This window comes from Artibeus jamaicensis, unplaced genomic scaffold (assembly GCF_021234435.1).
Source record: "Artibeus jamaicensis isolate MK-2021 breed Jamaican fruit bat unplaced genomic scaffold, CSHL_Jam_final contig_497, whole genome shotgun sequence".
Classification (NCBI taxonomy): Eukaryota; Metazoa; Chordata; class Mammalia; order Chiroptera; family Phyllostomidae; genus Artibeus; species Artibeus jamaicensis.
Window position 1 is genome coordinate 10,798,371 of NW_026521863.1, and position 16,930 is coordinate 10,815,300.

The window sequence follows — 16,930 nt, forward strand, 5'->3', positions numbered from 1 at the left end:
AAATGACATTTGAACTGACTCCCTGAGAATAAGCAGAAATCAGTCAAGCAAAAGGAGAAAAGATAGACAGTCCAAAGAGTTAGCAGTTGCAAAGCCCTGGTGAGAAAGCACTGGAGAAATTGCACAAGTCATTTTATAGAAAGCATGGTGTTCCCAGGGAGCAGGGAGCGGACAGTGGGAAGAAGGATTTTCAGGAACTACTGTAAAGGACACATGGACAAAACCAAGGGAGAGGGTGGAAGCAAGGGAGGGAGGGGGAGAAAATACAGACAACTGTAATCGAACAGCAATAAAGTATTTCTTTTTTAAAAAAGCATGGCGTTCCCAGGACTAAGGGGACAGGGAGCACCTGGTGCGCCCTGCCAGCAAGGCTGGGCTTCATCCAGAGAGCCATGAGAACAGTGGAAGGGCACGCGGCAGAGCCTCACAGGACCTTATTTGTCTGGGGGCTTTTGATTTTTTAATGATCACTCTACCTGCAAAGGAGAAGGGTGGGGCAGTCTCTAGTGGAACACCAAAAGTAGAGACTCAGTGAGCAAGAGACAATGGGCGTAGACCACGGCGGTCAGTGTTCATGTGGAGAGACAGCTGGAGGGGAAGGCAGGAGGTGGGAGAGACAGGGCTGTTTATCAGATGTCGGAGGAGGGAAGGGGAGAAGCCACAGTTCCTCCCAGCGTGCTGGCGTGGATATCCGAGCAGACACCAGACCAGCCCCTGAGGCAGGGAACCCACAAAAGGAGAGGGTCCTTGGGGAACAGGTGGGGAGGTAGGAGATGGTGGTAGAGGCAGAAATTATGAATTCAATATTATCTGTGATGCAGTCTGAGATTCTTGTAGAATAACATTCACTGAGCACCTGTCACACATGTGTTCTATGCTATGCAATATATATGTGTGTGTATATATATGTATATATATATGAGAGATAGAGAGGGGCTCAGTGGATGATTACGAGCACTGTATAGGAACACAGTCATGTCATCCCTGCTATAGTCCTGAAGCACAGGGAGTTCAAAGAGGTTAATCAACTATATTGAATTTTAAGTAATATAAGCACTTAAAAGTAACAGAGATTTGCTAACATGAATGTGAGAGCTGGGTGCATGGAGACAGGAGGCATATTGGGACCAGTGTGAAACTAATGGGAGGCAACACTCTAAATTTCATCTTCAAGAGAGAGATGAGGCTCTCCGCAGGATTTGCTATGGCATAGAGGGAGTGATTTATTTTAGGTGAGAGATTTAAAGACTTTTAAAAGATTTTTATTGAATTTACTGGGGTGACACGGGCTAATAAAATTATGAGTCTCGATAAACGTATTTACATGCAAGTAGAAATAAGCCTTTACTGAGGTGGGGTTGAAAACATCAACCCCACCTCAGTAAAGGAGAGCAGAAAACAACTGGTGGGACGGAGTCACTGAGGACGCAAGTGGCCGGGTAGAAGCAGGTGGAGAAAATAACCGGAGATAGGAAGAAGGAAAACAGTGAGGTTGGGCGTGGACACGTATCAGGCTACATGAGGGTCTGATATTAAAGGTATTTCCTGTAATGGCTTCTATTTTCTGGGTGAAATGGGAGATGAGATTATCTGCTGACAGTGAAGTGAAGAGAGCCAGGAACAGCCTCGAGGCAGAGAATATCTGTGACAGTCACTTTGGAAAATGGCAGTGAGATCTCACCAGAGAGCAGCGAAGGCCTACCGTGTACTAAGGAGGGCTCGAATGAGGTCAAGGGCCACGGATCTGGCGGGAGGCTTAGCTATGATTTTGTGATTTCCTCCAGTCTCGTTCAGTGGGGGCAGAAAAAGCAGAAACATTGGTAGTTGGGATTAACAAATCTGAGGACAAGAAGGGCAAAGGAACAAGGAATTTATGGTGTTAGGAAAGGAATGATTGAAGAAATGAACAATAATATCCAGATGGACTCCAGGTGGAGTGGGCTTTGGCGAGGGGACAAAATATGAGGACCAAGGAACCTCAAGGAGTGGCTAATTGGGAGTAAGAGGGAGGTCTGGGGTGATAAGAGGTTAAGATTCTAGAGGCAGAGAAGTTCTAAGTGATTTGATGATCCTGAATTTGACCTTGTGTCACAGATGTGTGTTGTAAGTCTGTCCATCTTCTCTTTCTTTGGGGAACTTTCCATCTGTCATCACATGTAGTTCTGGTTGAACAGCTCTTCCTGGAGCCTCACTCTGCCCCCCCCCACACACACACACGGGTTGGTTGGCATGGGATACAGACGGATGAACTCATGCCCTAGCTACAGGGCTGGGTTCAGGGTTGGGTATATGACCAAGAAGAGATCAGACTCTGAGATTTCTTCCACAGATGTTGGAGGCAGCAAGACTCTTTCTTGGCTCATGAGTTGGAACGATCAGGTAGCTGCCTGTGACCATCTTTCCTGGCAGCAAGGAGGAACCTGTCTGTAGAAGGTGACAGTGAGACCAACATGCAAAGGCAAGCCAATCAGGATAGTGAAAGATGGACAGGAGCACAAAGAACCCAGATCATTCTGAACCCCTGGATCTAGCCATGCTGAAACTAGTCTACCCCTGAATCTTTCAAATGATGCCCCGCCCCCCAATTCTCTCTTGGGCTTAAGGTAGTCTAAATTGGATTTCTGTAAAATACAGTCTAGGGTGAGTGGCTGAAACAGAAGGACAGAATGGTATGAGAGCTGAGAAGGCCAAGACACTAAAGAAAGAGTGTTACATGGGTTTGGTTGAGTTATAAGAGTGACCCAAAATGACAGCAGTGCTCAATGGGGGTGGAAGCCACCTGTGAACCATCTGCAACAGGTAACACCAATGAGGACCAGAAGAGAGTTTACACATCAGTTAGCCGGAGCCTCAAAAGCACAACTGTTTTTATGCAAAGGTGAAGGAAGAATAGTGTGGGGGCTGCATAGGGCAAAGAGAAGCACACAGACCCCTCTTGCTGTGCAACAATGCAGTGACAGTGATGCTGCATAAAGTCGACAGAGACATCCTGGGCAGAGGTTGTACTGTGTCACCATGAAATGCTTCCCCAGGGAAAACCAGTCTTCGTTTTTAAGTCCTCAGTGGTGTTGCAATATCAACAATGTAGGCACTCTTTGGTTTTCAGCCCACCACACCTTGACCTTGAATCACTCTATTCATCCGTGAGACAAACTATAACGTAAAATTGGAAGTTTAGATAAATCAGGTTCAACTTTTTTCCCTGCCATACTTTATGCATTTATTTAAATGTCTCAGACAATGACCAGAGTAAGAACCTCAGCAGCAGTTATCACTCAAGTGTATTTGGTAGAAGAGTTAGTGTTAAATATTTCAAAGCTCTATTTAGAACAATCACATCATCCTAATGCATTTTATGGGACAACATAAAATATACACGGCTATTATGGAAGAATGAAACCTGACACAGAAACATGGAGCTGACCTGCCAGCTCTGGAACGAATGCAGAGACGAAGCCAACAACCAACGGGCGATTTAACAAGGACAGAAATGGCTTTATTAAAGGAATTTTCACTGTGTCCAAAGGACAAATGATTGATGTGCATATGGATTATATACATGGACACAATTTCTTTTCCTTAGCCCATATACTTTTCCTACTGGGAATTGCTGAGGATTACATTCAATAATTTTTAATATGTCTATATGTGTTAAACATGACTGCCTATATGTGTGAGTCATATATTAGGAATATTACATAAACTTGTATTCAGATAAATGGAATGTAATTTCGTATAATAAAGAGAAAGCACAGAACTAATAATTATGGGCCACTTTTATTCTTGTAAAAATGTAGAAATATAAGTAATGATAAACCAAAATGGAAAAATAACATAACAGCTTATGTCTTTAAAGTGATGCTGCTAAATGTATTTTCAAATAATGTGAAAAGTAAACTTACAGAGAAAATAAAAAGGTATTAAAGCCTGTGTTTAGAGAATGTACAGAAACAATCCTCCCCCCGACATATGTCCCCCCCCCCCCCCGTGACTGCTTTCAATGGCCTGGGCTGAGCAGAGCCTCTCAGCAACCGCTCCCTCCCGGGATGCAAAGGTGAAGCCACCCCCTCCACTCCGGCCGAGTGTGGGTCTGCAGCAGCAGCCACTGCATTTGGAGGTGGCGAGGGAACCTCCAGAGCCTGCAGGGCTTCCCCCAGGGAAAATCCAAGGCTGCCCCTCCTGCAAGTGGCAGACCTAGTTCCTGCCCCAGTCAGGGCCAGGTGGGAGGGTCCACTCAGTTGTGAAACGCTCCTTCACCCTGTCCTTGCTCAGGAAGGAGAAGCCAGGCAGAGGTGACCCACCGCCGTGGCCATCCTTGGTCACTCTCCCTGTGTGTGGCCGATCGCTCAACCTGCAAGTGTCAAACTCATGTCCTCTCTTCTAGAGTTTTCATTTTCTTCTGTTTCATTGTAATCTAGATCCCCTCTCCTTTAATTAGACACCAATACTTTTTTCAGGGACTGAAAAATAATTTCCTACAGCAGAAATAAGAGAATCGCCCAAAAGAACACAATTTTCCCTTGGAAGTTAAAAATAGGACTTCCTGAAAAATACCTGTGAAATAGAATTTTACGAGGAAGGCAGAAAGTGAGAGAAAGTCATAATAAAACCCTGATTTTTGAAACAGTACCCTCGCTGTGAGTGCATTTGATATATTGGTGAACAGAGGTGCATGGGCTGTCTTCGTCTTAGAGATTTCATGTTAGCGGCTCCATTTCTATAGAGCTGGCATCAGCCTCGGTCAGACATTAGAAGTTACCACCCAACGCAATCTGGCAGCAACATTTGAAAAGGGTCCGTTTCTTATAGGACCTTAGACCATGCGTGTTAATCCGAATAATTAGGTGTGCTGCTTTTTAAAAAATTCATACAGGTTACACTCAGAAATCTCAGTTACTTTTGGCCTTCGATTCTTGGCTGTACGGATATCTTCCTTCCTTTATGCGAGCAATTTTCACCCGCAACACAAGACGCAGGAGAAACCAAGGATGGTGGAGTAGCAGGGAAGACATGGCCTTTGATACAGAGTCAGCACGGTGTGTATCCTGGTCTGTCACCGACCAACTGCACCCTCTCTCCAAGCCTCAGAGAGGTTGCAAAGTAAAATCATTAAAGCTTCTCCACGTGGTCATTACGAGAATTAAATTGGGTAGTAGAGCCCCTGGCTCACAACAGATAGCCCATAAATGTTAAGCGCCCCCCCAACATCTCCCATTTCAGATACGCGATCTAGTGGGATTCTTCTGGGTCCCAAAGTGCCAGCAAATGAAGTAACGGGTATGTCTCGTACCGAACATGTATCTACCTTTGAGATTCTTTGTTGCCGATGATGGAGTCTCGCTCTATTATCAAAGTGCACAACATTCACCTGCTGATCAAATTGCAAAGGTTTGGAGGGTTTGTTAACTCGAGTGTCGGGTCCCATCTCTTAACTCCATATCCTTTAAGAGATACTGTGTTCAGTGAAGAAGTTTTAAGTGGCCTTGCAGGTGTCTATCTTGCCTGGTGGTCACATCTTTGAAGCAGGCACAGGTGACAAAGTGATGCTGGTGGGAATGGATCAGTCTTTCAAGACATTTGATGATTTCATAGTCAGGAAGAGCAAGGCTGGTCATGTTCAAGCCCAGCATCTGGGAAACCACCTCCCTAAAGTCCACCAGCTGGAATATCAAACAGAAACACGTTAACTGAGACAGCAAATGTCTCAGCTATCGCTGAGCCAAACGCCACCATGACAAAAACCACGGAAAACCCAGGTGGGCATGAAGCAGGTAAGTTACTTACTCCCCCTACCCTTAGTCCTCTCATTTACAAAATAAGAAGGCTAGCCTACTAAATTACCTCTAAAGTCCTTTCAGGCACCGACCTTCAGCAAGCTCCTAATCTATTTTCCGGGGAGCCAGTCAATGTGGTATCAGCTACCACGTCAAGGGTCCCGGTAAAAAACCACGCACGAGACTCTGACATCACTCAGACTTCATTCTACCCAGGATGGTTATAACCGTAGACCTGCCCCCAGGGCTGTTTGGAAATGCAGATCAAATGAAATGATGGCTGCGTGTGTGCTCTGCACTCTAGGAAGTGCTGGACAAAGGTCGTTGTGGCTGTGCCCATGGGTGGTAAGTGCTTACACATGAGCATTATAACTGGACAATGACCCTCAAACTAAAGGTAGAACAAATGGTGAACAAGAATGAGCTAATGAAAACTGGAGGGCTTCTAAACGATGCTCAAATCCCATCAGACAGATCGCCACCTCACAACCCATGGCACTGGAGTCTCTGGGACCACACACACACACACACACGTGCACACACACAGCTGAGGAGGCTGGGGGTAGGAACTAGAGACAACAGTGGAAATGCGCCTCACGCTCCCTCCATTTCTCATAGACTGGTTGGTGCAGAAGCAGATGAACCAGGGATAGCTAGGCAACACCTTGCTAGAGGGGCCTTCCATTTTTTTAAAGATTTTATTTATTTTGCTTTTTAGAGAGCAGGGAAGGGAGGGAGAAAGAGAGGCAGAGAAACACCAATGTGTGGTTGCCTCTCCCATGCCCCTAACCGGGGACCTGGCCCGCAACCCAGGCATGTGCCCTGACTAGGAATCGAGCCAGTGACCCTTCAGTTCACAGGCCAGTGCTCAGTCCACTGAGCCACACCAGCCAGGGTGGTGCCTTCCATTTCAGAAAAAGCATGATCCAGCCTGAAGACAACCGTTACATCCAAAACAGCCTTCCAAACTCTCCCTCCCTCCACAAGCTCATGCACTTCCCAACCTGCCTCCTAGCCAAGTCCAGTTTGGGAAATGTCATCCTTTTCTCCAGCCTAGTCTCCCTGATGAAAATGTTGTCCTCAAATTTCCTCGCCCTTTCGAATACGGTCAAAGCTCTTAATTTGGAGTGGTTTCTCTCTGAGAACACTCGCTTGTCGTCTGGCCTTCCTCAAGGCTGCCCGACACATGAGCCAGAGCAGGGGCAGCCAAAGAGAAGAAACAGCCTCGGATGGGAGTCCGCCCCGAGCCCATGGAGCATCAGGAGGAGTGAGATGAAAGCCAAGAGCGGCAGGGGTCAGGCTGCCCCACGCAGGCCCCTTTATGCCTGACCTCCCGATGTGCTCGCCAGATAACACTCTCCTTCCTGCAACCGGCAGGCGGACAAGCACTGTTTTACGGTTTACATCTGGCCTCGGTCAGCCCTCAAACCCAGGTGCCACCGTAGGAGATGCGGGACTATTTTCTGCACTCGATCTCTGCCGGAGATAAGGTTTATCCTGACCTCGGCTGGTGGCTGAAGCCATGGTGACCGACTGCGAGAAGGTGTGGGGTGACTCAACCTTCGGAGGCAACGCGCAGATGCAGAGCCTGGCTCCTCGCGGGCCCTCCGTTGCTCTGCTAAGAATGTCTTTCTTTCCTACCATTTGTGCCATGAAAACAGGAATTGCTTTTCTTAGCGGAGTAAATCATAATGGTTCTTTTAATGCCAAAAACACGCTAGACAGCAGGCAGAGACGTTGAAAAGACATAGAAAGCTCTTGTAAATTGTTTATGAAGTGAACAGTGATCAGGGTTTTGAGTTGGGCCATCTTTCCTAAGGGAGGAGATTTCATCATCGCGTTTCTACCCACCTGCTTTTCTCTCTTCTCTGCTTCTTCCAGAGACTTGTTCAGGGTCCTCACCTCCCTGGTTACCACCTCCATCACGTTGCTGGCCCTCTCTTTGTCCTCCTTGGCTGCACGCTCTGCCGCATGCAGTTCTGACTGGACCGACAACAGCTTTTTCTCAGCTTCCGCCTTCATCTTCTCCAGTTTGTCTCTGGATTTATTTAGGTCTTCGATGGCCTTGGTCTGTTCCAAAGTTTCAATCTAACGAGACAAGAAAATGCTGCTGATTTCTTTGGTATTCATTTAGGAAAACTTTATACACAAGTCAGAAGTCGACAGAGTTCACTTAGTAACATTTTCATGAATAAAGGATGAAATCCATTCCAATTATACAGACTTTGCCAAACATATGTGCTGGACAAACATGTCTTAAGGCAGTTATGATTTATAAACAACATATCAGAGTGCCATTATTTGGAAAATCAATGAGATACCATGGTATGTAGCATGATTCTGGGGTTAACTATTAAATACTGCTGGTACTTTCACACAGGCTCTCTGACCTTCCCATGCAAAAGCAACTTACCCTTTTTGCCCCCACCAATAGGTCATTCTGGGTCTATAGCAGTAAGGACAGCAAAATGTCTCCTCTGTTTCTGTTTTACCAGAGGGAAGCCCCACCTAAAATGCCCTCAGCAAGACTTCATCGTTGCTGTGAGGAAAATCTACATCAGCAGTTTCTCAGAAAAATGTCTTCTGACTTTTCCATGGGGCTGGGGGGCAGGAGACGGCCACTGTATTCCATCTCATGCCAGAAGGATGGCATGGGCCTCTCTCCAAGAAGCTGACCTGGGATCTTAAAGCTTAAAGCCCAGAGCATCCTGGATGTGAGGCACATTTTTTTTAGCTTAGTATTTCAAATTATACTAGATCTGCTAACAAAAAAGAATCTGAGTAAAAGGGATAAAATTCTGATACATACTAGAATTGGGATGAACCTTGAAGACATTATGCCAGGCACAAAGGGACAAGTTTGTATAATTGCACTATGGGAGCCACCCAGGACAGGCTAAGTCATGGAGACACAGTGCAGGACAGACGGTACCAGGTGCTGGGTGCACGAAGCGTCATTGTTTGATGAGCACAAGGTTTCAGCGGAGGATGACGGGAAAGATGACATGGAGATGCAGAGCAGTGACGGTTGCACAAACATGGTAAAAGTATACGTAACCCCACTGAACTGTCCACTGAAAATGATTAACCTGGTCGATTTTATGTGCAGTATTTCACCACAATAGAAAATTGAGGTATTTTACATAATTAGACCCAACACTGTTTTCAACCAAACTCATTTAAAAAAAAATATGAATGAGCTGCCACTTAGACACTGGGACAGCCACCGTCAAAAAGACGGACGATAACAAGTACCAGTGAAGACGTGGAGAAACTGGAACCCTCACATACTGCTAGTCCCAGTGGCCAACGGGGCAGTGGCTGAGAAGAACAGCTTGTGAGGTTTCAAATAGTTCAACGCAGAGCCAACGTACAATCCAGCAATTCCACCCCTAAGTGTATGTCTTGTATTCAAGAGAACTGAAAACCTAGGTCCACATAAAACCTGTACACAAATGTTCACAGCATATTCAAAATCACCACAGTGAAAACCCAAATATCTATGGAGTGATAAACAGATACATGAAATGTGTCCTACCCATAAAACAGAGTATTATTCAGCAATAAGAAGATTGAAGTACGGATTCAGACTACAACATGGATGAACCTTGAGAACATGATACCGCAGAGGAAAATCAGCCCTGGAAGACCACTTACTGGATGATTCCCTTCACATGAAAGACCCTGAAAAGGCCAGGCCTGCTGGGAGGAGAGGATGGAAGCAACTGCTAATGGGTACAGGGTTTCTCTTTGCAGGGAGGAAAATATTCGGAAATCAGACAGCAGTGATGTTTACACAACTCTGCCGACACACTAAAAGCCCCTGAATTATGCATTTCAAAGGGTGAATTTTATGATGTGAAGTGTATCTCAATAAAGCTGTTATTGGCAAGTGCATTTATAAAGGTCTTTAAAAAGCATAAAAATAAATTACTTTGAAACAAACACATAAGTGCATATGGAATGAACAAACAAAGAGCAAAGGAAGATCAGGAGACTGTGCATTTAGTTCTGAGCCTCCTAACAGTTCGGACAGGCGATAGGCATATTCTCAAAAACAAATGAACAAACCCATAACTTTGTTTTAAGTTTGTTGAAAATCATTTTTAAATTATGTACGAGAGTAATAAAATAAAATGAACCATGTAATGAGTGTTGGCTGCCTTCCCCCTTCCATCCATCCCTTCTTTCTAACCTAGGATGTCCACTTGCCTCATGGACGCCTCTCTCTGTTTGGAGGGCGGACGCTGGGTAATGGGGGGGACGTCAGAGAAGAAGAACCTGAGAGACTAAGTCTCAATTACAGGATAAAGAGAGGATGTAACGTAAATACTTGTAATATGTAATAGTTTACATATTAGGGACATTCTATGGATACAATAAACATCAATTTTTAAAACCAAGTTACCTCCCTTCACATGCAAACTCCTTGCTGCAGAGAAAATATGTGGCACACAGGGAAGTTGCTGGGATTGGTGTGTCGAATCCAAAATTGTGGATTAACAAAGAGGAGATACATTCAGCCCTTCTGCTAGGAACTAAAAAACATTTACAGAGGGCTCGCTACCAAAGGTGACAGAACACAGCTTGGAGAACGGAAAGCACACAAATCAAGTCTTAATGAGAAGAATCTATAGCCAAGAATCTCTGAAAAACAGGGGATTTTATCACAATCCTGATGGCTGCCCGAATTCTTGTTGTCAAGGAGCAAGAGTGAGTAATGGAGCTGGGAGCCAAGCCACCAGGACAGACTGGGAGCCAGCGGTGGCTGCTGATGGTGACGGGAAACCTGAGTTTTCTGAATCAAACCCAACCAGCAAGATTCCTGGGAGTGGGGCGGGGCTAAACCAGCTCCTTACGCTCCGTGGGGAGCTTCCCAGATCCCGCCTGGAGTTCAGTGACAGACTGTGTCCCTCAGGGTTGTTTGGTGGCACAGATCTGGTCATAAACAAGACTAATATGTCACCTAGACCCCCACAAGGATAGAGGAGGTTCCCATGATGTCTGCCTCCATGAGGGAAAGAATTTCAAAATCTGGTGAACTGTTCTCCCTTATGTTATAAAGTACAAAGGCCCTAAACAGAAGGTGATTAAATTTAAAAATTGTGTTGAGTGCCCCAGAGGACCTCAATTCTCCAGCTGGGAGTCTTTCAAGAGGCTGTACTGCAAATGCACGAGCCAGGCACCATGCACAGCAGGTGGGACAGCCACGTGGGAGAGTTTCGCCAGGGACCAAACTGACGCTGTGCCCTCTGAGAGAGCCACAAGGATTGAACCAGGAGGAAACTGGAGCAGAAATCAAAGGAAGGTGTTCCCCTTGGCCGTCGGAGCATTCCTCCACCCTCCAGCCACAGCAGGGTGTTCCACCTTCCGGTTCTGCTTGGCGTGCACATCCAAGGTCAGTGGATGCGTGTAATCAGAGCTGAGCCCAAGATGGCAGGTTAGGGGGAAAAGCTTTAAAAGGCTGCACTGGCTGAGTTGGAGAAGCAGCACGGAGAGCAGCTATCTTGTGTGGAGATTATCGATAGAGTCAGCAAGAGGGAGAGATCTCTGCTGGTGGCTGGAGAGTGTTCTTGATTCCCTGCTGGTGTCTCTTTGAGAGACTACAGTGAAGATAATAATGGCTTTCCATACATGTCTGGTTTTCTGTCTTCTGATTTGCGGCCACAGCTCCATACTAAGATTGGACCACGGGGCACAGGCATAAAGCTGATAGTTCTCCACCAAATACCTACTCTTCCTTTCGTTCATGCTGCCCAGAGTAAGGACACATTTCTCAGGCTGACTTTATCTGCGTGAGGTTCAGGGACTAAGTCCCAGCTGATGCAGATGTACAAAGTGGTGCTCAGGGCATCCTTCCTCCTTTCCTCCTCCCAGTGACTGGGATGAGGTTAGAGTCCCAGCAGCACTAACAGGTGCATTCGAATGCCACTGCCAGGATGGTGAAGTGGAAAGGATGCCGATGACCCTGGAGCGATCCCACTAGGTGAAATGTTTCCCTCCATGCTTTTTGGTCCAAAGGGAATAAATACCTCTCCTGTCTAAGTCACTGTATTATGGGTGGGGTGGGCGGGGGGTGGGGGGAGTGTTTAAATCTATTCAGCTGAAATTAATCATAACTGATGTAGGCTACAAAGCAACTGGCATTATATGAGTTGCACTAAGTGTCTTCCAGACCCTAAAAAGTTCTGCTGTACAGTTTCAGTGCCTACATTGTCACTGTGTAGAAGGCTGTTCGTGCCACTGAGTACAGTCCTACTTCAGTTACTGTAGGTTAAGGAGAAAAGAGCAAAGGCAGAGTGCATACGTTAACAATGCGTCCACACCATGTGAAGGCCAAACCACATCATGGTGTACGTGCAAAGTTTCTGCACTAATAAAATGATGTTCACGGTCCAATAATTACTCTGCCTTTAGGCAACTTAACCTATAGGCGTGTCAACCTCAAAAGAACCTGTATCAAAAGCAATCAGTACTGTATACTCTTATTAATGATGATTTTACAAATTGACACAATCTAGATTATTAAATTAATACTGCTAAGTTTTAAAGTGTGTTTTTATTCTTCACTTTATTTCTAAATTGGTTTGGACATTATAATAGTAAAAATATAGTAAGATTAAGAAATCTCTATATAGTGTTAAGTTTGTACATGTGTGAGCAATATTATAATAAAATCATTTTGACTGAACAAAGGGATGTGAAACCTACGAAAGAATATATTCCTTTCAGAAAGGGAGTTCTGCCATACTGAGGTTTGCTTGGCAACTTGAAATTGAATAGTTCGTCTGGAAAGGTCTGCTTTTTCCTGATCTAGAATTCAAGGGAAACTTACTTCATGGATCTTAAAGAGAGAGACTTCAATGACCCCGAAGTCACAGCCTTTGACTGTGGTTTTCCAGCAGATACATATATGCACACAGAAATTTACACACGAGTGTTCACAACTGCCTTATTCATAATATCCAAAAAGTGGAAACAATCCAAATGTCCATCAAATGCTAAATGGAAAAACAAAACGTGATGCATTCATACAATGAAATCTATTCAGCCATAAGAAGGAACTACGATGGTTAATTTTGTGTGCCAGTTTGACTGGGCCACTGTGCTTATATATTTCATCAAACATTTTTAGGGATACTTTTGTGAGGGAATTTTAGGGTGGGATTAATAGTTAAGTTAGTAGATTTTGAGGAAAGCAGATTGTCCTTCCAAAGTGTGGATGGGCTCCATCTAATCAGTTGAAGATTTGAATGGAATAAAACACTGACCCTGAGTGGGAAGGAACTCTCCCAGCAGACTGCCTTTGGACTTGAACTGCAACATCGGCTCTTCCCGGGTCTCCAGCCTGAGGTGCTCTCTCTCTCATACAAGCATGCACACGCATGCACACACATGCACAAGCACACACACCTCAGTTCTGTTTCTCTGGAGCACACTGACTCAGTCAGGAATGAAGCACTGCTTACAACATGAGGGAGCCTTAAAACATACAAAGCAGCAGCAGCATCCAGCTGCAAAAGGCCACATATTGTATGATTCCGTTCATACGAAATGTCCAGAACAGGCAAATGCACGGAGACAGAAAGTAGAATAGTGGTTTCCAGAGGATGTGGGAGGAGAAAATGGGGAATGACTACTGGTGGAATTCGTAGTCAATTATGTTTTTGCATAATTGACTACTGAATAATTAGGTATAATTAAAGTAAGGATACCATTTTGCAGTTATAATTCAGGTAAGGATCTCATTATGAGATCACGCTGCACTGGGCCGGGGAGTAAACCCAATGATGGATCATCCTTACGGTCCAGAGACAGAAAAGAAGAGACACAGAGTGAAGGTCACAAGAAGATGGAGGTGGAGCTCAGAATTACCCAGCTACATGCCAAGGACGGCCCCTGGCAGCGAGGGGCCAGGAGCCAGGCAGAGCACGGATTTCCCCTGCAACCCTTCAGGAGAAATCAAGCCTGTCAACACCTCAATTCAGTCTTCCTGCCTCCAGAATTGCCAGATAGTTAAGTTTCTGTAGTATTAGGCCCCTCAGGGTGTGCTCATGGACTCCAGCAGCCCTAGGGAACTGACGCAGGAAGGCCATTTTGCTATCGGTCTCAGCGTCATTCTGGAGAAACACTGATTTTGGCAGGTGCCATCTGTTTAGTGTTAATCTCTCTCCTGGCAATTTCACTCTGCTGCTTAAAATTCTCCAGCGGCTCCCCTACACCCCAAGGATGTGTCCAAGCGTCTTAGCATGACACCTGAGACCCTGTGTGATGCGCCCTGTCCCCTGCCCGGCTCCTCCTGTGACTCCTTGACTCCCAGAAATTACCATTATGTCATTAGCAGCCAATCAGAGCTTCTATCCACCAGCTTACCTCATTAAATTATCGCTCATTATCAATTCTCCAACTGACTATCATACTTCAGTTATTTCCACTCCACCTCGACAGTTTTGCCATATCTGCACATCATCCATAGGAATGTTTTGTTTCTCAGCCACCTTTTTAACTCAAATGAATTTATTTTCATAGGAAATTTTATAGCATTTCAATAGAATTTGCCACAAATGGAAGATAATAATAAAACGAACACTGTACTGAAAACAAACCAGCATTACTGGGTGCTATTGTTTGCACTGAGCACTGAACTTCAGGCTTAGTCTCTTGTTTAAAAAGCAGACCAGCAAGTGTCGTCGAGGCATAAAGACATAATAACCTCTAATTACAATTTTCTCCTTGATAGTGAGCAAAGCGAAAAAAACTAAAGGGGACCCATTTTCCACTTCAGGACTGAGCACTAGATCCATCACCACCTGTCATTACCACCTAGAAGCATTTGTGCGCCAGCAGAGGGGCGTGCCCCACACCCGAAGACGCTGCCCTACACGACTGACGCCGGAATGGGAGGTTCTTAAACCAGGCGCTATTTATTGCTAGAACCACAAGTTACGTAATTGCGTCTCCCAAAGAGCAAAACTGAATTATAAGAATTCAGCTCGCTTACGAAAAAGTTAGGTGAAAAGACCACTCATACGTAAATCATTAGGAAAATCCAGGCAAGCAATGGCGCAGACCTGAGGTGAAAGTCACCAAGACAAAATGAGGACACGTTCCAGAGACACGGGATGCGTTTTCCACTTCTGCTCTCGGATGCAGAAGTGCGGTCCCCTCTCACCCAACAGTTCTGGTGCACGGGGTTGTCTGGACCCAGGGGCCCTATGCTACTTCCAACACACGTAGCCTGGGAGACCCCCTGCCGCAGAGCCAAGCCTGCACCTGGCACGCACCCTGCCCCTCCCCAGGCCCTGCCCCACTTCTAAGCTGCTCTCCACTCACTCAAGTCCACTGGGAACCACACATGGGTCCTTGTGTCACAGGTGAGGCAGTCCCTGCTCCATCATGACTTTGGTCTGCCACACTCCATTTCTGCGGGCCAGTCCCACTGGGGCTCTGAGCTGCAATTCTGAAGGCCCCACCAGCCCCACAGGACAACTACCACTATCAGCAGTAACAAAATTAGCGACAGTGCAGTTCATATTTATATCACGCTTTACAGTATATGCAGTCACTGTATTATTGCATTCCAGCTTTATAATATCTGGAAACATGCAGAGGGCTGGCTGGAATCTGCAGGTCAAGGTCACAGAGGTCTGGCAGCCTTTGGGGGGGGGGGGCGGCCTGCCAGCTTCATTAAGAGACAGAGTTTCAGTTCCTTGGGGAGAAATCGGCAAAAGCCAGGCAGGCTCCTAGAGTCAGGGCAAGTCTGGGTCTCTGAGATTCCAAAGGGTGAATATAGTAGAAAGCCCAGAGCAGTGAGCCAAGAATGCAGAACGGGTACTTGGTCATGGAAGTAACCCAGATTTTTCAACTGGGTTAGCATTAAAATAACAAGTAAGGCTGAGTAAATCCTTACTTTTTAAGTTAAGCTTCTTGATTTCTCCTGAGGACAGAAATAACATCATCACATGAAAAAGGGCAAATGTGCTGGTAAGTTCCCGGCCAACTAGCGGAGGGAACTGGGGGCAGGAAGTCAGGCAGCTCACACCACCTCTTCCATCATTACAGTACCTTGTGTCCAAAACCCACTCGTGGTCTAATTAGGGAAGCCTCATTGAGCTCCTTCTTTTGGGAAGCCAACATGCACCAGGCTTCCTCCACATCACTCCCACTTAATTATCTCTGAGGGCCACCCAGAGCGCCCAACATCATTCTCTTGCCCTTTGCTTTGTAGAGTCTCACAGAGCTCAGTGTATGAAAGTCCATGGTGCTATTTACCTTTCCACCAGACATGTCACTGAAGTAGTTGGGTGATTCTATCAACACATTGGTCTATGAAACACATCCTTCTCTTTGACATCTAAAACACTAAATTACTTCCCTGTTTTGAAACTCCGAGTTTGCTTTATTTCTCCTTCCTTCCCGCAATGGTACATAATGATTCGACAGCAGTTATGGGAGCCATTCTCATCTTTATCTAACCCCAGGAAGCAGTGCTGAACTACAGCTTCCTCTCCTTCCCAAGTAGAGGAATTTTAAGGGATATATGAGGGGCTTTAGAGAAGATTAAATGTTCGCCTCACATATGTACCAGGTGGGCTGAACAAAACTTTGCTCCACAGACCTGTGTTCCGCAAAGTGGAGAGTACACTCAGAAAAACTCAGAGACTGCCACCCCGGAAATCCTAGGTAGCCGACATTCCAGCAGCTTCTTCCTCTGCCACTTCTTTGTTATCTATGAAGTAGAGTTTTTCACATACCTACCCGGGGAATTGTGTATTTCCCCATTAAATTGATGCTTACAATGTCTTCTGCCGTGGAGAGGGAGACCAGATAGTTCAGACTAACTCTCCCACAGAATACAGTTTAAGAGGGAAAAGAGAAAAAAATCTTAAAAAGTCAAAGAGGTAAGAAGATACCAAAAAACTAGTGGGCCAACATCTGGAGAGGCTAGGAACTCAAAAGTACACAAAGTCTTTGGAGTCCTTTGTTCCGTGGGAACATTTGCTAATCTGGGAGGGGCAGCTGAGGGGCTCAGGTGCATTTTGTCAACCTTTCAGAGATAGGGCACGGGACTCAGAGCCTGGCTCCTGCCTCTGGGGACCCTTGATAAATCATTTCTACTTTGGACTGGGTACCTGAAAGGCTGCATCTTAAGAGGA

General features: G+C 45.7%; 1 protein-coding gene across 1 annotated transcript in view; it reads right to left on the minus strand.

Annotated features, from left to right (window-relative positions):
• Window positions 1–3,392: 3,392 nt before the first annotated feature.
• CCDC170 (coiled-coil domain containing 170) overlaps window positions 3,393–16,930 on the minus strand; it is a 76,754-nt gene continuing 63,216 nt past the window's right edge. Inside the window, exons 11-12 of the mRNA XM_037156844.2 lie at window positions 7,626–7,862; window positions 3,393–5,660 (exon numbers count right to left, since the gene is read on the minus strand). Of these exons, the coding sequence (XP_037012739.2) occupies window positions 5,460–5,660; window positions 7,626–7,862 (438 nt within the window). The 3' untranslated portion in view covers window positions 3,393–5,459. The remainder of the gene's footprint in view (window positions 5,661–7,625; window positions 7,863–16,930) is intronic.